Here is a 20,325-nt window from a genome sequence, read left to right on the forward strand (position 1 = left end):
CACAGGATATTTTTGAGAATTTTCATTCACTCTATTCAAGTGCAGCTGTTTTTTTAATTGGCGCATTTTACTTCTTTGCAAATCTAGGTATTTGTTTCTTAATTTCTTCCACTCTTTTCTGAAATTAAATAATAAATATTAATTACTCCTGAAACTGTAACTTTATGACTAATCAAATATATGAACAATGTATTTACTTTGAAAGAATTTTCAATCCAGTTGAAGCAATACTTTCTCTGTATTTCTTGACTTGCTTCTTTCGTTTCCTTTTTTTCTTTTTGGCTTCTGGACATGTTTCTGTCTCATTATCCTCAGTTTCAACACCAGATGTGTTGTCTGTTAAAATAGGTTTATCTACAGGTTTTTTTTCTGTATTCGTAGAGGAAGATTCTTGATCTGTTTTCTTTTCAGTGTTTCTTTACTGGCATCAGTCTCAGATTTCACTTTACTTTTCTTTTTCTGTACTTGTTCATCACAACTTGAATCAGATTCCATGGCTTTGCGCTTTTGTGTTTTTAACTTAGTATCAGTCTTTGAGTCTTCCTCCATTTTGGTTTCACATTTTTCTTGTTCATTTTCTTTAGCCTTATCATTTTCTTTATCATCAACTTTCGGTTGATTAGGGTCCTCAAATGAAGTGATACTACATAAATCATCTGGATTCATCATTGGAAGCAATTTAGCACCTGCCTCTTCAAATGCTTCTAAACATTTGGTTGCAGATGCAGGATCTTCAAACTCAACGAATGCAAATCCTTTGATTTTTTTATTGTGTTTGAATCTAGGTACTGATATATAAGACACTGGACCAAATGTCACAAATATATTACGAAGCCAATCATGGTCAATGTTTGGTGGCAGGCATTCCTGAAATGATAATGGGTAAGTTAATTTATTCTTTAAATATATAACAATACAATTGTATTTACCACATATACAGTGCATTCATCAAGATTTGTCCTTTCCTTGATAGGAGTTATACGACATATCTTTTTTTCGTCTTCAGACAATTTTAATATTTCTGAATTTGAAACCGATTTAGCAATGTCTTCAATGTTATCAGTAAGCGATTTAATTTTATTGAATTTCAAGAACGTAGTCAAAGGGATATCTGAAATGAAGCAAAGTTATTATATCACTGCAAGTAATATTTAAATTTAACAATCAGAAACGTACAAGGATCTTCTTTTATCAAAGCTCCAAGAAACCTGTCTTTAGATAAATTGGCATCTCCAAAATAAAACTCCATTTGTTTCAATATAGAGTGATAAAGCTGTTTCTTTCTATGACGAATCTTTTTCTGGCTTTCATTAGAAGGAACCGCCTTTTCCACTTTATTTTCACTCTCCATTTTTAATCAAATATTAGCAACGAATAAATAAATATTTCTTAAAATATAAGTTCTTCAGTTCGAAGTTTCACTTTGACGTTGGAAATAATGAGGTTATGAAAATGGCGCCTCAAACAACAATGTCGGCAACATTGTAATATTATAAGCAAAATTTCCAAATTTTATTAAATTTATTTAAAGTTTTCGAAAATTTTAAATCTTTTTTAAAAATTCTAATTTTCATTACGGGAAGTTCCAGCAATTTGCTTAATGCACGATGCCATGCACTACTAGCTTATTATCGTTTTTTATTACGTTGGTGATGCTATTTGTCTTACATGAAGTATGCAGTTTATGCATAGAAAAATCACGTGGCCGCTAAAACAACAAAACTATAAGAACTGTCAAACACATACCGTACATTAATACAGTTATACCATAAAACCATGTTTTATTTTCTTTGTAAATCAGTCGTTTAATGGCACTGACTGCATCCAAGAAAATGGACACTTTTTCGTGTGCTGATATCAGTGTAGTGTTTAATTTTATGTCAAAACATTAAGCCACTTTTAATTTTAAGAATGATGTCGAACGGACGTGAGCATAAGTACATTTATAATATGTTTTATAGTGAAAGACTAAAGCTTTGCAGACTTCTTGACGAAAATGAAAAATGGAAAGAGCTCGCAGGGCATATGCAATTTGATGTTTGTACTGTGCAGGTAAAAAATACTATTATTTAATCTTGTATCAATAATAAATCTAATCAAATTGTAACACATCATGTCTGAACAAATTAAAAACTCCTCAAACATGTAAAAATACAATTTTTCTGAACGTTTTTAGTAAAGGTTTTGATAAAAGTCATTTGAAAGTGTTTGTTTTTGCATTTAGATGTCTTCTGCCATTTGTTCATGGTGGCATTCTTTATTCCCCTTTTGATTACTTTCATTAATACACAATACATTAAACTAACAATGTATTATTTTATATTATAGACTTCTATTAAAAGTACTTCCGTATTTTAATTCATCAATAAAAATTTTCATTTATTTCTATTTTGCGATTCTTGGGTTTTGCCCACTTGTTGTTAGTCATTGCGATTTCATTAGAAATTATATACATTTCTGGCGTATTTATTATGCATTCAACAAGTTTATGTAAATATTTTGCATTGTAATTAAACATTCATGAATTTTTATTTTACATTTTTTTGAAATTTATTTATTTAGCATTATATACATTTTCATATCTCAGTCAGACAGGGGTGCCTGGTATAAGAATTTTGGATAAATTTATACATTTATTCATATATGTCTATATAGTTTATATATATTTAATAATACTATATTTATCTATTTTATATTACTTCTTTACAAATTACATATATCTGATTTATATAAAAAATTAAGTACAAGAGTCATATTTAACTAATTAAGTTAATTTTGTTTATATCTGGTATAGTTTTTTATCTTATTGTTAGAAAACATAAAAGTTTTACTTTAATCAAATAATTTATTTAACTGGTAGTGCATAGCATTGTGTCTTGAGGCAAATTGCTGGATCTTCCCGTACAAAAAATTAACATTTTTAAAAAAGCTGTAATATTATTTGAAAACTTAAAAAATTGAATTTTGAAATTTTTGAAAAAATTGACTTTTTTGAAAAGTTTGAAATATTTTTTATATTTTGAAACTTAAAAAAAAATTAAATTATTTTTAAAGCAATCGTGGTGCGTAGCTGTTTCATGGACGAAATATCGAAGCGCGTAAGCGCCGCGTCTCAGTCTAACGATAAACAGTGGTACCGAACCCATAGATATGTAAACAAAATTTTAACTTATTATTGATGTCCGACAATTCGATGTGCATTTGTCTAATGATAATTTTTTATTGTTAAATGGTGTTTTTTTTACTTTATTTATCGGATCTCAAATAAAATGTTTTTTGAATCATTCAAATCGGTCGCTCCGTTCTCTTTAAAACTAAATTACCATTTTTGGCACTTCTTGCCCTTACTTCTATTCTTCTATCTTCTGAACGGCTGGACCTGCCTTTGCCAGAAACTAATAAGCACGTCTCCTTATCAATAGGAATCGAATGTTATTTGAATTATTCAAATCGGTTGATCCATATTCTTGAAATCGTCGACAAAAATTTGACAAACATACATTCATTTATTCTATTATGGTATGCCAAAATGCTCAGAAATTTTTGAAACGCAAAGATATATAAAAATTGGCATTTTCATAAAAAAAATAAAATTTCTGTGACAATCTTGGCAAAGTATAATCACAATGTGCGCCAAGTTTCATTAAATTCTCAAAATTCGCTTTTGAGAAAACACCATAATGCACCTAGGCCGAACGTGCTCTCAACCTGAAATTAGGCTAGTTTCAGGTCAAAGTGCAATATCGCATATCTCGAAAACTACCGTGTGAACCAATTTAAAAATTTGGTCACAATCTTGATAAAGTATAATAACAATATGTGCCAAGTTTCATTGAATTCGCACGATCCGTTTTTTGAGAAAATACTATGGTGCACCTAGGCGAAAAGTGCTCCCAACCTGAAACTAGGCTAGTTTCAGGTCAGAGTGTAATCTCGCATATCTCGGAAACTACAGTATGAACCAATTTAAAATTTTTGTCACGATCTTAGTAAAGTATAATAACAACGTGTGCCAAGTTTTATTAAATTCGCAAGATTCGCTTTCGAAACTTACCCTTTTGACAAACTTACCTCTCGGCAAGAAAATTTTTAAATTATTATTCGATAATATATTTTTCTTGTATATTTTTATTTTGGCCAAAACTTAAATTTATATGTTACTGTTAATTAATTTCTGGGATATTCTTTATTAGTTAATTCAATATTGCAGTAGCAATTACGCATATATGATGAATTACATACTTGAATTTTCACACAACTGGTAAAACCACAAAACTCCTGAATTTCAAACTAAGTTAGTTACTCACAATTCTATAATTAAAATAACTCCTACGAATAATATAACTTGAAAATGCATAGAATTATATATAAATTATTTTCCCAGAATAGTCTTTCAATTGATTTTATTTGCACATGTTGCATATGCGGAGATCTTGTTAAGAATTTTATGCAATTTGTCTTAATACACAATTCCACTTACATCTAGTTTTGTTTTTTATATAAAATTAAACAATGTTTAATTTTCTGGTAGGACATTGAACGCAAGACGAGATGCGGTGGATCTCCTTCCGATGAATTATTGACTTTATGGGGTCGTCACAATCACACAATTCTTGAATTATTTATTTTATTGTCAAGGTTTGCATTTTTGTACATATTATTGACTAATTTGTATTAAACTTATGTGTTTAACTTTTCAATCATTTTTTATTCAGAATGAATCACTTTAAAGCGATGGAAGAAATTAAACAATCTGTTGATCCAAGATATCATCAGCTGATAAAGAGTTACGAAGAACATTTATGCACAAATTTTGCTCAGCTTGGACCTAGACAGATTAATGGTAATGCACGCAATTCAGGTAAGAAACTCAACTAGTATTTATTACAATATAGCATTATAATTATTATAATAATATTATAATTTATTTTTTAGAAGTTAGTGATTCTGATAATGTTGCAGTCATCACCAAATCTTCAAAAATACTCAATGTGCTTAAGCCTAAGCAACCTAATATAGTTGTACAAATAGAAAGTATTAATAATAATAATAATGCACAAACTAGTGATGAAAATAATGAAAATGTTTTGACACCACCTACGAACAGGTCTCATCAAATGCCGTTCCAAAGGCGTTTGTCTCCACAACCACAGGTAAAATCTTGTAATAACTTCTCGATAATTAACTTTTCAAAGGAAAAGTTTATTTTTGTGATTCTAGTGAGTTTTTGTATTGTGATACATATGGTCTAAAACAGAAATAGCTATAATCAAACTCAATATAATTATCATCATAATTATTTATTTGTGTAAAGAAAATTAGATACATTTATAATATTTCTCATTCTGACTTAAACTATAATGCCTTTTAAACATAAAAGCAGTCAAATATATATTTATTCAATTAAATTACTAACACATTAAAACTATATCATATATGATTCATATATCAAATAATGAAGATTTTATTTACAGAGGAGTAAACCTCATCATTATTTTACATAAAAACATCATTACTAAACAATTCTACAAAAAATACAGTATTATTAAACCTAATTATAAGCACTTATCAATCCAGAAAAATAAAACTTATTTTCTATGTCAATTTCAACAAGATAAAAACAATTTCATGTTATAAGATCATTTTACCAAAGAGACTTACACAACATTCATACCACCCACATACACACAATGTAAACCTAAAAATAAATTTATAGTATAGAGAATACAATTTATTTTTATGTCCATTATCTAGGCAAAATTTTTAGTTTCCGGAGTATCCGATATTTCGAGTATTAACGAGTCTGCTAGTGCAATTCCTAGAATATCCTATGATGAGCTTCAAGCTGCTACCGATAACTGGAATGAATCTAATGTACTTGGCAGAGGCGGATTTGGAAAAGTTTTTAAAGGTAAAATTTTAGCATATTTAGAAGATTTAAAAATATTAATTTCGAATATCTTTTATAAGGTTTATGGAAAAATACTGCTGTTGCTATAAAACGTCTGGAGCCACCAAGAGGTATGACGTCTGCTGAAAGTTATAATACTCAAATGGAGCAATCAATGAGAGAATTAAGATATTTAAATGGTTGTCGACATGATAACATTTTGTCACTTTATGGATACAGCATGGATGAAGGTGTGTATAATTAAAAATGTTTTATTTTTACTGTTTATGGTGAAGATTCAATATTTATTCCTAACATAACGTTTTAATTTTTAATACAGGACGAGAACCCTGCCTCGTGTATCAATATATGTCTGGAGGTTCATTAGAACGCAATTTTCAAAGAGCGCGCCATAATTTGCAACCTTCTTTACTTTGGCAACAAAGAAAAAATATTGCTCGTGGTACAGCGAGGTGAGTGAATTGAATAAACAATTTTTGGCTATTTTTACAGATATGAGTTATATTAACTTCCCGTAGGGTAAGTTATTGTAATCGTCCAAAAATCGAAATTGGAAATTTTTGCGATCCTTCACGTTTTGAAGGTTTCTGAACATTTTTGCATACCTCAGAAAAAATGGATGTGTGTGTGTGTGTAAAAACCTCCGCTTTTCCCTTACCTTTGGTCCCGCGTTAGGCATTACTTCGTGGGGGGAGAATCTAGAATGTTAAAATTCTTACCTCGATTTTATACTTAGCTTTTGATTGTGCGAAGTCCCATTTGCTCTTTCTCCTTTCTCTGTGTGTATGTATGTATGTGTATGTATGCATGGATACAATTTTTCGTCCACGTTTTTGGGCGCACAGATCAGCCGATTTAAATTGTTCAAAAAACAGTCGATTCCTATTGATAGGATGTGTTGATTAGTTTTTGGCAAAGGCGGGTCTAGCCGTTTCCGATATACGGAGCAAAGAGTGCAGAAAATAGAAATTGAGTTTTTGAGAACGGAGCATCTGATTTGAATGATCCAAACAACATTCAATTCGTAATGACGGGGAGAAGTGGTGACTAGTTTTTGGCAAAGACAGATCCAGCCGTTTTGGAGATACCGAGCCAAACATGCAAAAAAATTGCAGTTTTTGCGAGAACTAAGCATCTAATTCGAATGATTGAAAAAACTTTCTGCTTGTGTTGACGAAACCATTTGCTTTTGGATTTTTTTTTTGTATATCGAAAATAATTCAGATTTCAATTTTAATTCTGGCTAAAGTTTTAAAGCTGACTTATATACTTTAAATAAATGATTTTAACTTTGTAATTCAGTTTATATAATTCGTTACAGTATTTAATTCATCTAATTTATTTAAAAACATTTAATATTCCTCGAACATTTCGTCACTGTACGGGAAGTTCCGGCAAATGTCTTAAGTCACGATGCCATACACTAATTTTGTTATATCGAAATTAATTCGTATTGTAATTTTAATTCTTGCCAAAGTTCTAAAACTTGCTTATATTCTTCAAATAAATAGTCTTAACTCTGCCATTCATTTCATATAACTATTATAAATAGTAGACAATGTCCTTTCATTTTAAATTAGATCGATTAAGTTTTGCTTATTTACTTTTCTGTAAACATATATAAATTTCAATATTTATAATAATCCATTTGAAAACCTCGAACCTTAATATTCCTCGAACATTTCTTTGCGGAAGTTCTAGCAATTTACCTTAAGGATGCCATACACCACTAGTTTTATTATCTCATAAGCTTCAACATAACTTTATATAAATATACCATGCTACCTTGACTTACAAGCGTTTCGAAATACTAGCGACAAAGGAGTGATTCATTGTTTCGGCATACGAGCAAAATTTGGGATACGAGCTTTAAGCGAGTAAGAATTCTCTCGAAAAATGTTGATGGCAAAATGGAAATATGAAAAATTTCGTCGTTTGTAACAATCATTTGGGTACCACTTATAAATATTCAAATAATGAAAAAATATCTTTTAAAGATCATGTAATTTATTGAACGCTACAAAATTTTTACGGATCTGAAGGTTGTTTGTGACATTTGGACATATGTTCGCGTAATGTTTATATAATGATCTAGATGTTTTTTGATTACTTGTCAATATAACGTATTACATTTATTGGGTCTATTCAAAATTAATTCGAGGCCTAATCTTCTTCTTCTGGTGGTTGCTGACTGACAACTGCCATATAACAAAATACCCCACATCTTGGTAATGGCTGGGAGATCAGAAAATCTCCATTGTCAGGAGATAGATTGAATAGAGCCGAACTTTGAGATGCTTGTGCTAGAGGTTGTTCAGGCATAAAGGTAGTGTCGATTGTTCCAGGTGGCAACTCATCCGGCTTTGGAAATACAATTCTACTATTAAAATAAAATGTTTTAATATTAATAATAAAAGTAACTAAGATATACCATTAGGTTTATCATTGCGGTCAATGGACCAGGTGGAGGTGGTTCATTGAATGGTGGAATCAAGTTTTGGTCTTGGACAGCTTTGACCAAAAATGCCATGAAATCATTTCGAAGCATTTTTTCTTCTTTGTTGTTCCTAGCTGTTGTCAATTTCTTGACCCAATTGTGAACATTGACACGATCTATATAAATACAATCTGATGAGTACTTTGTCTAATGAAAAGTTACAAAGACTTTTTGGTACTAGTTCACCTGATTCTGGCAACTAAGGATTTAAGGAATAAAGTTTTTACTTACCTTGTACATGTTTCAAATTGCTTATTACGAGCCTGAGCTTGCATGTGTTTAAGTGAAAATCGTAATCTAGAGAACTTAATGTGGTGGTGGTATTTGGGGTAGCCATTCTATTGCAAAGGAGAGCAAAATATTATAAACTGAAATTTTGAATTAGTTACTTAATACATTTTCTTTAAATTTTGATTATTTAATTTATGTTGAATACATTTTGTTTTTGATTACTAGATGATCAAAATATATTTTATTCATCTATATATTATTTTAGAGGATTGCAATTTTTGCATACTTACAATCGAGAGAAACCTTTAATTCATGGAGATATTAAATCAGCAAACATTCTACTTGATCAATGCAATGAACCGAGGATTGGAGATTTTGGTCTGGCAAGGGAAGGACCGCATACAGATTACATGAAGGTAAATAAATTCCAAGTTTATATACTTTTCTTATTATTTACCATAATTTTTAAAAAACTATTCAAGTTAAATTTTGAGAAAAATGTAATATAAAACTAAACACTTTACTTTATTCAAACTTCTGCAATAAAACGTCGATTAACATATTTCTCTTAACATTAGTAGATAATGAATTAATGCAAACCATTGTCAAAGAAGTTTAAAATACGTTTAAATGTACATTGGTCAAACAGTTAAAAATCAATCCTATATATTTTATGTTAATTTAGTAATTACAATAATATTTTAATTTTTTTTTCATAATAGTGTATATATCAGATTTTTGTAAAAAGTAGGCCTTGGATTTTTCTTAGAGTTTGAGTTCAAAAGTTCTTTGTAGGCAGAAATGAAAAAAAGTTAAACTAGTAGTTTATGGCATCGTGCCTTGAAGCAAATCAAAGAAGTTAAAAATCGGTATTTTTATATCAATCAAAAACATCCTATATCACATATTATATTAATATAGTTTTGTTTATCAACTTTATTCGTTTTAACAAATAGTTTTTTTCCAAAATTGTCTTATTTTAATTTGACTTTTCTATATATTCATTTCAAACATATATTAGATTTTTTTATTCGTTATTTCACCATATGTATTATAACAATAGGTACCAAGTTTTGATTATATTTTATCAGAATATAATTTAATACCAGGTTACAAGAATCCAAGGTACCAGACCATATCTTCCAGACGAATTTTTGCGCGGAAGAAAATTATCGACAAAGGTATATATAAAATATAATGTAATTTTGAGATTTTTGTATATAACTCTTAAAAGAGTATATTGTTTATAGTTACAATTTTTAGTATAAGTTCATTTATATATTTTAGGTAGATACATATAGTTTTGGCGTTGTATTATTTGAAATCGCAACTGGTTTATCAGTATATGACGACAAACGAAAATACAAATTTCTTAAAGATCACGTAACAGCATATTGTGAAGAAGGGCAGCTAGGTAATTTTTATTCAAATTAATTCAATAACAATGTTTCTATAAATATAAATAAATATATATATATATATATATATATATATTTATTTGTATGGTACAAATCAATTATATAATTGTATATTATTATTTATTTGGCTTTATAGATGCTCTCCAAGATCTTAGATCTGAAGATTCATCTTCACATGAAGCAAAAAATATTTTTGCTGAACTTATTAAATTGGGACTAATATGTGTGAATAGAATTCCAAATCAACGACCCGAAATGGTGAAAGTGTTGGAATTGCTGGAATAGTGATAATAGTGGTAATACTTATTTTTAAATATTTTATTTTAAATGAATACTTTATTTTAGATACATTAAGTAATTTGGTGTTATTAAATTAATATATTTTATATGAATGTATATTTTATATTACGATTATGAACAATAATGTTGAAATTGAATAAAATATAAATGCTCTAACAGAAGTTATTATTCTGTTCTTAAGTGTTATAAGTCGGTGTTAATCATAATCCGGTTAAGTATTAACATGAAAATGCGAATGATAAGTGATAATAATAATAAAAAAACCTTGCAAATTTTTCTCGAAATAAAACAATATTTTCTCTTAACTAAAAATATTTGTGATGTTTGGTGGAGTCCAAAAATCCTTAAAAAATCGATCACATGATTATTGGAGGCCGCCTTAGGGTTAGAACAGCTAATTAAAAAAAAAAAAGCGTTAAAATGTTTTTAGAGTTTATTCAATTTGTATCAAAATTTTATATAATTTTATTATCACAAGATTTAAATAATTAAAACAAAAATTTGATCTAGTATATTAAAGTAATTCGTTATTAGTATGTTCATGAATCCAATCTAAGTAGTAATGTACTCTGGCATATACATCAGGTACACCTTGAGCACAATACCTCCAAACCCAAGAAACAACACCAACTTGCACAGGTCCTTCATTGTCGTATACCACCAATGGACCACCCGAGTCACCCTTTATCATAAGAAACATAATAAAATTTTGATGCCATTATAAAAATATTCAGCTTTACTGTACTTACCTTACAAATTCCAATATGTAATCTGTTAAATGCGCACAACATTCCTGGATAAATGGTATCTATTGCTCTACCTCCTGGTCCGTAGTCGTGCCATCTTTGGCATTCGGCATTACTCCAAGAGTTGACCAGCATTTTTTGGAGATAGTTTGGCGATGTATTACTTGGATACTAAAACATTAAAAAATAGTACTTATTTGCTAGTCAAGTCTCCACAATTCTGTGAGAATGAGAGATTTTGATACTGCCCTGTTATTTTCTAAATAAATATCGTGGCCTAATTGAATCATTTTTCATTATGTATGTGTTATTTTTTATTTTAGGGAAAAATAATGCATACATATTTGTATTTTAACAACCCTGTTTTCATACTTACAGCAGTAAGACCCCATCCTGAAACTGTCAGCAATACACCAGAAGGAGTATCGGAGTTTGGTAGACGAATTGGTTTTTGATATTGGTTGAATGTCATTGGTCTTTGAAGCTGCAAAAGAGCATAATTTTGGTTGATTCTTATCAGCAGCAATCATTAAAACTAGTGCAAAAAATGGAAAATGTTCCATTTCTTACATTTTTGTTGGTGACTTAGGCAACAACATTCGCTTAAATTCATTTTACTATAATTGAACATGTATAAGAACGCGATTTTTTTCTAATTAACACAATTTCTCTAATAATTATTGTCTTGGGCGTTGAATGAATAAATAAATAAATAAATAAATAAATAAATAAATAATGGCTAATAAACACTAATTGATGTTAAACGCGAAAACAATCCCTATAATATTGCAGAAATTTATAGCTCTGATATGGACATATAATTTGTTTCCTAACAAATTTTATTTTTAATCTTTACCTTGATAATTGCAACATCATTGTTCAAGTGGCTTTGGGCAAATTTTTCATGGAATACGATCGATTGTACTGCATGTGATTGCCCTCCAGCTAATAATTGAATGGAACCAGTGACGACTGTGAAATCAGGAGGATATGCCCTGAAAAATATTAATTTAAATATTGTAGAAATTTTCTATGTTTATATATGGTAGGTCATTTAAAGTGAAAGCATTGTGAAAGCAAAAATATGAAAAAACATGATTTATTTTCATTTCGGTTTCAATTTACTTCGGTTCAAGGAGGAATGCTGAAATGATGAAGACACATGTTTCCTTAAAAAGTTTCTACTTTAAATAGCGCTTCCACTCATAGTGACCCACCCTAAAGATTGCTTGTTAATTTGAACCATCTATTGTTTTTTCATAAAATATTATTTTGTTTCAGATTCGTTTACAAAATTCATTATTACCTGCCCTCAACGCAATGAGCAGCCGTTAATATGTAAGATGGATTCAAAATAGAGCCTCCACATGTGTGGTACTGTCTGTACCGAAGGGAAATCTGGTGAGGAAATTCTCCGACTGCAGCAGGAACTCCTCCAATAATTCTCTCGTCCACGCCGCCTGCATGTAACAAAGGTAAGTTATAATATAAGTTTATTTTTTTGTTGAATTTGTAACATTATGAAAACTTTGGTAACAGTTGGTATCAGGTTACCATATTTTTAATTTCAAATTCGGAACGGTAACTTTGAAGTTGGGCTAATCCGGGACGGCGGAAAATTGCTATTCATTTTTCTCATTGAAAGTATAAATTTAAGAAAGATAATGGTAAAATCCTAAGTTAAAGGAACTATTGAGATCCACAATAGTGGATCACAGTATACCTTGTTAATATCTATATTATTATTATTATGAAGTCAATTAATTATTGTCTCAACTGAATTAGTATCTTTACTTTTAATGTTTAATACTAAACATTGGTACAAATAAAAATTTATAAAAAAAAATCGATATCGACTAAATAAGGGGTCCATGGCAAAGTTAAACGGGTCCACGATACAAACAGGTTTGGAAGCCTATGGTTTAAGGAATCACATCGCAATAGCTCGTTGAACACATAGTTCTGATTGATGTCCAAATTTACATAAAACATTTATTTTTATTACAATTATATAATATTATCAACTTACCCAGGGCGCTTCCAATAACTGCAATGAGAACTAATAGCAACATTTTTCACTAATGACAACGTAACCAAAACCTCTGGGTTTTTATATAAATCGCGTTTTAATCTTATCGTATTTTTTGCTTCATAATGAATTGGTTTGTTTATGATATTTGTTGATTTTGATTTACTTGATATATGTAATCCAATGATTTTGGATAATCTTGCATTGTTAAACTGTGATGCATTGTGAAATAAATTATGCAAAATAAGAAGGCTTACTGGTTGTACGATAATTTCTGGTTGGTAATATTAACAGAATTTGAAATGAAAAATAATACTAATTTTGGTTATTTGAAGTTTACTAATTATAATAGTAAACTTCAAACATAAAATTAGCGAATCGAGAAAACATAAAATTAGCGAATCGGATTTTTTGATGAAAACATAAACTTCTCCTTCGGGAAGTTATTATAATAACTTCGACGTTTCAAGCCATTCTGAATCGAATGAGACCAAATTTGGAAAAAGTATGTGTGTGTGTATGTGTATGTGAAGAGATTTTAAAAATTCGTCAAAGTTTGCAAAAATTGGTATCGTTTTTCTGGCATTTGTCAAAATTAGACCTTTCATCGACGTTTTGTCAAAAACGCCTGAGCCGATTTCAGAAATTTAAAAGCCATTTTATGTATCTCGATGAAGACTATCGTTTGTCAGTTTTGTGCGGCGATCTGCTAAGCTGTTTATTTGCCATATGGAAAAAAGTGTTAAACTTTTTGTCCACATTTAAGCTCATACTACCGAATCGATTTTAAAAAATAAAAAACTGTTCGAAAGGTATTGATTGGAAATGATACTGCCGAGTAACTAGGCCAGCTAGATATCAAGCAGTGTGATATTAAGTTTCCACTTTTTTTGACTTTGTATATAAGTACATCAGTCATATACCTGTATACAAATTTACACTTGTGGTTAGAGATGTCTAATATAATCTAAAATTATTTTCCGTGGTTGACTCTGTAGTTCTGTTAAAAAATAAAAATGTGTCTATTACTAAAATTATTTGTAGAATGACTGCAAATGATAAGTTTCAAGATCTATGTCATTAATTTTTCATAACAAAACTACCTTTGATATTAAAACATGTAATCGGTATCGACATGAGGTCATTTTAAATCGCAGAATTACGTGATTCCAGTATCTATCGAAATCAAAGCTATTTTATCAACGTATTATATAAGTGAAAAATAAACAATACGTTGCATTTTAACTAAAATTAAAAATAATTAGTTTGATACAATCTTGTGTAATAAGTGGAAGTGTTCTCAAATTAAATTTATTTATAATATATTTGAACGGATTTATTCATATTAAATTTTTACATTTCTTATTATATTCATTTGCAACTTACAACTGTTTTATACATAATGACATAGTTGATTTTACATTTGTTAGATAAATTATAACGACTTTTTGATAATTATAATGTAAAACTAAAATGAATTCTTGGGATAAATGAAATTGAGATTTAAATTTAATTTTTTTCAAATACCAATCTTGACTTACAATTAGATCGTGTCGATTTTCTTTCCAACATTTTATAGTAGTTTTCTGTAAGTTAACAAGTCCATACTAATATGAATAAAATAACTTATGAAATTATAATATATTTAGATTTTTGAATGAATATAGTAATTGTTTTCAATTCTTATAAAATATATAGTTAATATAACTAGAATAAAGCTTAATAAATTGCTCCATTAGTCGCATTTTTGATCCATTCGAGATAGTAGAAGACAGACGTGTATACATCGGGTTTTCCACTTGCACATGTTTTTGACATCCAAGAGACAATGCCGATGATTTCGTATTTAAATCCATTGCTTTTTTGTATGAAAAGTGGTCCTCCAGAATCTCCCTTGTGAAATAAATCATAAATATTATTTTTCCAAAATAAAAACAAGGAAAAAAGAGTGCGCGTAAGGTTCACACGCGATTGAGGTAAAACTTATTTGCTACTGTACAAGATGGCATTTAAGTGAAAATAAATATATCATATAACAATTTTGAATAATGTTTATTAGTAATATGGTAACACTCGTGATGCACACATTTGTTAGTAGCAACCATTATACACATTTATATAATGATAAATTATAAATTATATATTTATATTAGCATTAAAAATATTTATAATACTTGAAAACAATAATGTAATTAAAGCCATACTTCAAATATGACATGATCGGTTTGTCATTGTAATTATCTTTTAGAAATAAACCTTCATTAGAGAAATGAAGTAATTGCTGATTAATCAGGAAAAATTATTGTAACCCTTCAACAATTTTTTGCATATCTCCAACTTGTAAAGATTTCTGAGCAGTTTGGCATACTACAGAACAAATAATGTGTGTAAACCAAAGTATAAGTTGAGTATACCTGCTCAACCGGTTTGAATGATTCATAGAAGCTCTGTGTTACTCTAATATACTTTATTTGAGGCACTTAACTGATTCAAAATTCACTTACTTTGCATACACCTGATTTTGATTTAATGGCACACATCATTCCTGGCATAATGTATCCTGGGTGCCAAAACACATTTCGGCATTCTTCATCAGTCATTGTGTAGACTTCCATTTTTTGCAAATTGTTTGGATGTGCTTTTCCAGGATACTTGAAGTTGAAAATACACAGATATTTATATTAAGAAGTGTTTATGTAATCATAGGAATTTAATAAAAAAAAATAATATAGAAAATGTATACCACATGCTTTCCCCATCCTGTTACTATGCTTAGGGTATTTCCCTTTGGTCGTTTCCTTGGTAAGGCGATTGGTTTTTGAAATTGGTTGAACTTTATTGAGTTTTGAAGCTAAAATGTAATAGATTTGGTTCATTCAAATACATACTTTGATTGCATATTTTATAATATTTTATACAAATAATCTCGTTTATGGTTTAATTAATTCATTTAATGACTACCTTTTTATAAATATGCATTACTCACCTTCACAACAGCAATGTCATTTTCCTTTGTTTTTTCTGAAAAATTGTGCTTGATAATTTTTTCTATTTGGTGTTCCTCACCACCTCTGGTTAGATTTATCGTGCCAGTTACAACAGTCAATTTATCAGGATTACTGCAAATGTATAAAAAATATTGGTCTTTTGAGTAGGTAATAACCATTTATACTTATTTATCTATGGTAATAACAACTTTTAATTTTAACCTCAAACAAAATTAACTATACCAATTTCTCAAAATCTTACAAAATATATAAACTCTAGTCTTTAATATTTATACACTTTTTTAAGTTAATTCATTTTTTGTTTGAATCATTTTTTTTCTAAAATTTTTAAAATCTCATATTTTGTTTGGTTTTAAAGCAAGGTGCAAATTTAGATACCGAACTGATATTTTACTATTTTCTTTCTCAACCGAATTTTATAAAATTTTCTACTATAAATCACAATTAACTTTTTATTAACGTCCCAAAGGAGATGTTTATGCTTTAACAGAAAATCCGGTTTGATAATTTTATGTTCTCTCGACGTTGTAAGTTATTCTTAATCGTGTGGCACCTAAATTGGAAAAAGTGTGTGTTTATGTGAGCTAAAATTGGATGTTTGTAAACTTTATTTTTAAACTGGCTGCACCGATTTTATAAGTTCATTCATATTAGTTTTTTTTTATAATTAAAGAGATAAGTACAATTTTTTTGCCAAGTGTTCTGAATGTATCTCATTGATGAGTTCGAAATGGGCGGGTTTATTTCTTCGTAATTAAGTGTTAAATGTTTTTTTCACGAACTTTAATTCTTATTGATTAAGTCGATTACACTTACACAGATCGTAATGTTTGTACAATTTGCTTAAAGCAAAATACCACTTACACCTAGTAAAACTTGACTTTATAATATGCAGTATATGAAATATTTCAGTACTATCACGATTTATTTCAGTACTATTATAACAATATAAATAATGAATTATTTCGCAATATTTTGTACTGCGTTTGATCTTATCAATGTCGCCCATAGATTATTATATAGAAATCAACGCAATCAATTAGCTTCTATTTATACTTTTTATCAAAACAGTGGGCTGCCGTCAAAATGTAGTCATTGTGAATAATTGCTCCGCCGCAAATGTGTCTGCCTTCATATCTGATTGACACCTGGTGGGGAAATTCACCAAGAGCTGCGTTGTGTCCACCGATCATTTTCTCGCAGATTTTCTCACCTGCCGGAAAAAAATGTTGCAAATTATTGAAAGTTACATGGTCATATACATACTAGTGTGTGTATGTGGAAATAAAATATTAAATCAAGATATACAGCTTTTAGAAGTCATTCATAAAAATTATAGCTTAAATAAATAATTGGATTCTGGTTATTCAAACTTGTTACTAACTTTTCCCAAATTTTCGCTAGAAAATCTGTCTTGCTCATTTTATGTTTTTCGACGGTTCAAATAATTCTGAATCGTTTGAGACTAAAATTGGAAAAAGCATATGTGTACATGTATATGTTTGTATATGTGTACATCACCATTTTCTTGAAAACGGCTGCACCGATTTCAAAAATTTAATAGCCATTTAATTCAATAAAACAAACTCGATAAGGACTCGAGTTGATTCGTTTTTCGCGACAAACGGCCAAGCAGTTTCTTTAGAATTAGCAGAAAAATGCAAATTTAGGTATCCACATGTTTTCACAAAATATTTCGACCTGATTTTGAAAAATTAAGGGGGCGTCCATGAATCACGTGATCGATTTTTTAAGCGTTTTTGGACCCCTTCTCCTATTTGGTTATAATTAACTACCCCTATAGCTTGGGGGCGTCCATTAATCACGTGAGCGATTTTTTAAGGATTTTTGGACCCCTCCTCCCCCTTGGTGATACATGGTGATATTCAAAATTACTCCCCCTCCCCCAGCAAACATTACGTGTATTTTTAGTTACATGATAGAACTGTAAAATTTTTGATTCATTTTTGAAATGTTTGATTTTTTTTTAAAAATCAGTTAAAAAATGCCTTCCTCACGTGATATTTCGTGATTTTTTTGTCAGACGTCCCCTCCGCCTAAAAACCTCACGTGATTAATGGACACCCCCTTGGTTATAATTAACGCCCTCTCTCCCACCAAACATAAACTTTATTTTTAGTTACTAGAAAAGATTGTAAAATTTTTGAATTGTTTTGGAAAATGTTTGGATTATTTTTAAAAATTCAGGTAAAAAATAAATACACGTGATATTTTACTATACCCTTCCTCCGCCACGTGATATTGTGATTTTTTTTTTGTCAAACACCCATAAAAAATCATTAAAGTTTGGAATAAGGGGGCGTCCATTAATCACATGAGCTTTAAGGGGGAAGGGGCGTTTGACAAAAAATTACCAAATATTACCCAGGGGAGGAGGGAATCTAGTAAGACTAGATACTATACTATACTAAGATCTAGTATTTATTTTTTCTCCTCAAGTTAAGAAAAATCTGAAATTTTACAAAAAAAAAAAAATTACAATTTGTTCTAGGTACTAAAAATACACGTAACATGTGGCGTAGGGGGAGTAATTTTGAATATTACTATGTATCACCACCGGGGAGGGGGGGTCCAAAAATCCTTAAAAATTGCTCACGTGAGTTGCGCATTTAGGACATACAAATGTATGTTTGTGCACTATAATTAATACGATTACATATATTAAAAATGTGTTTGAAAGATAACATTTAGAAAATAAATAGTCACAATCTCACAATTTTCATAAGTCGATTATTCACACATATCAGCAAGCTCACGCAATTTGCCTCAAGACATTTATATTGAATTTTCTAAAATATTTGAACCTACACAATGATGCACAGTATTAATTGTAAATAAATTGTTTTGATATAAGATTATACAATTATTCATCAGTCATTTATTTGGAAAATTAAAATTATCAAATGCTACTGAACACTACCTCCAATACGAATTATTATTCTATATACATATACTAACATTTTATTATTGAGAAACTCCTTGCAATACACAGTAATTTAAGAATACTCTGAAAATAAAATATTGAATACATTTATAATATTAAAATGAAATTACACTACTGTTACATTTGTATCAAAACAGTAAAATGAATTAAAAATCATTTGCACTTTGTATTTTTATATTTTTGTTTTTTTGATAACCCAACCTAACTCTCTTTCTTTAGTAATTGATAATACATGAATTGTAAATAATTTTTTATGATAAATTGGCACATTTCACTTACATTGTTTGAGAACATTCACCAGTGGAAATATATAATTAATTTTTGTTAAGTAATAAAAGTATTAAAATAAATCTAAATACTACCCTTGGGAATTATGATTTCATATTTATACACTAAAATTTTATTACAGTAGTCAATTGAGAGTAAATTAAATATATCATTGAAGTAAAAAATTTAGGACATTATAATGAAATCATATTTTATTATCGAAAGATAAAATTTTATATTTATGGGTAGTATTGGTGAATAGTGAAATGAATCTAAAAATGCTTTATTTGGCACTTATTTTTTTTAATATTGTTCATTTTATGATAACCTAATCAAACTCTTCTAATAAAGCAATAATTGTTTTGATAAATCTGTTCATTTCACTCACATTGTTCGAGAACATTTATCGATCATAGTTTATATGTGATTAAAACTTTTTAACATATTGAAAAATAATCGTTTAAAATATGTTAAGATAGTTTATCAATGAAAAAACCAAACAAAGCTATACAACTTTTGCTCTAGATCTTGCAATTAGAAATTATTCATAATAGGTACTTCAGTTTAATAATATCTATTGATTGCCTTAAGTACTTACAGTTCCGATTGCAATTATTATCAGAAAACTATTTGAACAAACATAATATAACCACATTTGTAACTTAATATCAAAAAAGAGTGCAACAATGCGTTCTCAATGAGATTCACTGTCAACTGATATTTATAAGAAATTCGCCTGCAATTTACCTGTCTATCGCCGCATTCAATCTATTGTAATGAGTAATAATATGATTTTTATCTCTTTCTTTCTGTAATCTTGCATATTTCTCTTATTAATTTTTTCTTATTAATATTATTAGTGATTCAAATACATGTTATCTTATCAATATCTGCATAATTTAATGCGTTTTTCAAGTACTGGAAGTGATTGTACGAGGTATTACAATAATTTA

General features: G+C 29.1%; 4 protein-coding genes across 4 annotated transcripts in view; 1 reads left to right on the forward strand and 3 right to left on the reverse strand.

Annotated features, from left to right (window-relative positions):
- Nucleotides 1-224: 224 nt before the first annotated feature.
- LOC113366774 (la-related protein 7-like) lies at nucleotides 225-1,357 on the reverse strand. The gene is made up of 3 exons (XM_026608431.1): nucleotides 1,177-1,357; nucleotides 930-1,111; nucleotides 225-867 (listed from the first exon to the last, which is right to left on the reverse strand). The coding sequence occupies exons 1-3, from the start codon at nucleotides 1,349-1,351 to the stop codon at nucleotides 355-357; spliced, it is 870 nt and encodes a 289-aa protein (XP_026464216.1). The 5' UTR covers nucleotides 1,352-1,357; the 3' UTR covers nucleotides 225-354.
- Nucleotides 1,358-1,738: 381 nt separating this feature from the next.
- LOC113366727 (serine/threonine-protein kinase pelle-like) lies at nucleotides 1,739-10,363 on the forward strand. The gene is made up of 11 exons (XM_026608382.1): nucleotides 1,739-2,052; nucleotides 4,532-4,638; nucleotides 4,716-4,861; nucleotides 4,936-5,153; nucleotides 5,755-5,911; nucleotides 5,971-6,141; nucleotides 6,231-6,363; nucleotides 8,905-9,055; nucleotides 9,749-9,820; nucleotides 9,927-10,053; nucleotides 10,194-10,363. Exons 1-11 carry the CDS (start codon nucleotides 1,912-1,914, stop codon nucleotides 10,340-10,342), a joined length of 1,572 nt encoding a protein of 523 aa, XP_026464167.1. The 5' UTR covers nucleotides 1,739-1,911; the 3' UTR covers nucleotides 10,343-10,363.
- Nucleotides 10,364-10,871: 508 nt separating this feature from the next.
- LOC113367561 (trypsin-1-like) lies at nucleotides 10,872-13,175 on the reverse strand. Its single transcript, XM_026609158.1, has 6 exons — nucleotides 13,133-13,175; nucleotides 12,410-12,563; nucleotides 11,960-12,098; nucleotides 11,480-11,587; nucleotides 11,107-11,274; nucleotides 10,872-11,039 (listed from the first exon to the last, which is right to left on the reverse strand). Exons 1-6 carry the CDS (start codon nucleotides 13,173-13,175, stop codon nucleotides 10,872-10,874), a joined length of 780 nt encoding a protein of 259 aa, XP_026464943.1.
- Nucleotides 13,176-14,851: 1,676 nt separating this feature from the next.
- Nucleotides 14,852-20,325, reverse strand: part of LOC113367562 (plasma kallikrein-like) — a 12,391-nt gene continuing 6,917 nt past the window's right edge. Inside the window, exons 7-11 of the mRNA XM_026609159.1 lie at nucleotides 17,197-17,353; nucleotides 16,119-16,251; nucleotides 15,876-15,983; nucleotides 15,637-15,783; nucleotides 14,852-15,025 (exon numbers count right to left, since the gene is read on the reverse strand). Coding sequence (XP_026464944.1) covers nucleotides 14,852-15,025; nucleotides 15,637-15,783; nucleotides 15,876-15,983; nucleotides 16,119-16,251; nucleotides 17,197-17,353 — 719 coding nt within the window. The remainder of the gene's footprint in view (nucleotides 15,026-15,636; nucleotides 15,784-15,875; nucleotides 15,984-16,118; nucleotides 16,252-17,196; nucleotides 17,354-20,325) is intronic.

The sequence above is a fragment of the Ctenocephalides felis genome, unplaced genomic scaffold (assembly GCF_003426905.1).
Source record: "Ctenocephalides felis isolate EL2017-DRISC unplaced genomic scaffold, ASM342690v1 CF-g0.4_SCAFFOLD_01170, whole genome shotgun sequence".
In the NCBI taxonomy this organism is placed as follows: Eukaryota; Metazoa; Arthropoda; class Insecta; order Siphonaptera; family Pulicidae; genus Ctenocephalides; species Ctenocephalides felis.

Bases quoted from the DNA above. Each gene is read 5' to 3' on its own strand.
- LOC113366774 (XM_026608431.1), bottom strand. From the start codon at position 1,351: ATGGAGAGTGAAAATAAAGTGGAAAAGGCGGTTCCTTCTAATGAAAGC. The intron at 1,112-1,176 runs GTACGTTTCTGA...GCTTCATTTCAG, and splicing joins TTTGATAAAAGAAGATCCTT to ATATCCCTTTGACTACGTTC. The intron at 868-929 runs GTAAATACAATT...TTATCATTTCAG, and splicing joins ATGAATGCACTGTATATGTG to GAATGCCTGCCACCAAACAT.
- LOC113366727 (XM_026608382.1), top strand. From the start codon at position 1,912: ATGATGTCGAACGGACGTGAGCATAAGTACATTTATAATATGTTTTAT. The intron at 6,142-6,230 runs GTGTGTATAATT...TTTTTAATACAG, and splicing joins TGGATACAGCATGGATGAAG to GACGAGAACCCTGCCTCGTG. The intron at 9,821-9,926 runs GTATATATAAAA...TATATATTTTAG, and splicing joins GAAGAAAATTATCGACAAAG to GTAGATACATATAGTTTTGG.
- LOC113367561 (XM_026609158.1), bottom strand. From the start codon at position 13,175: ATGTTGCTATTAGTTCTCATTGCAGTTATTGGAAGCGCCCTGG. The intron at 12,564-13,132 runs GTAAGTTGATAA...TGTTACATGCAG, and splicing joins AGTTATTGGAAGCGCCCTGG to GCGGCGTGGACGAGAGAATT. The intron at 12,099-12,409 runs GTAATAATGAAT...AATATTTTTCAG, and splicing joins GCTCATTGCGTTGAGGGCAG to GGCATATCCTCCTGATTTCA.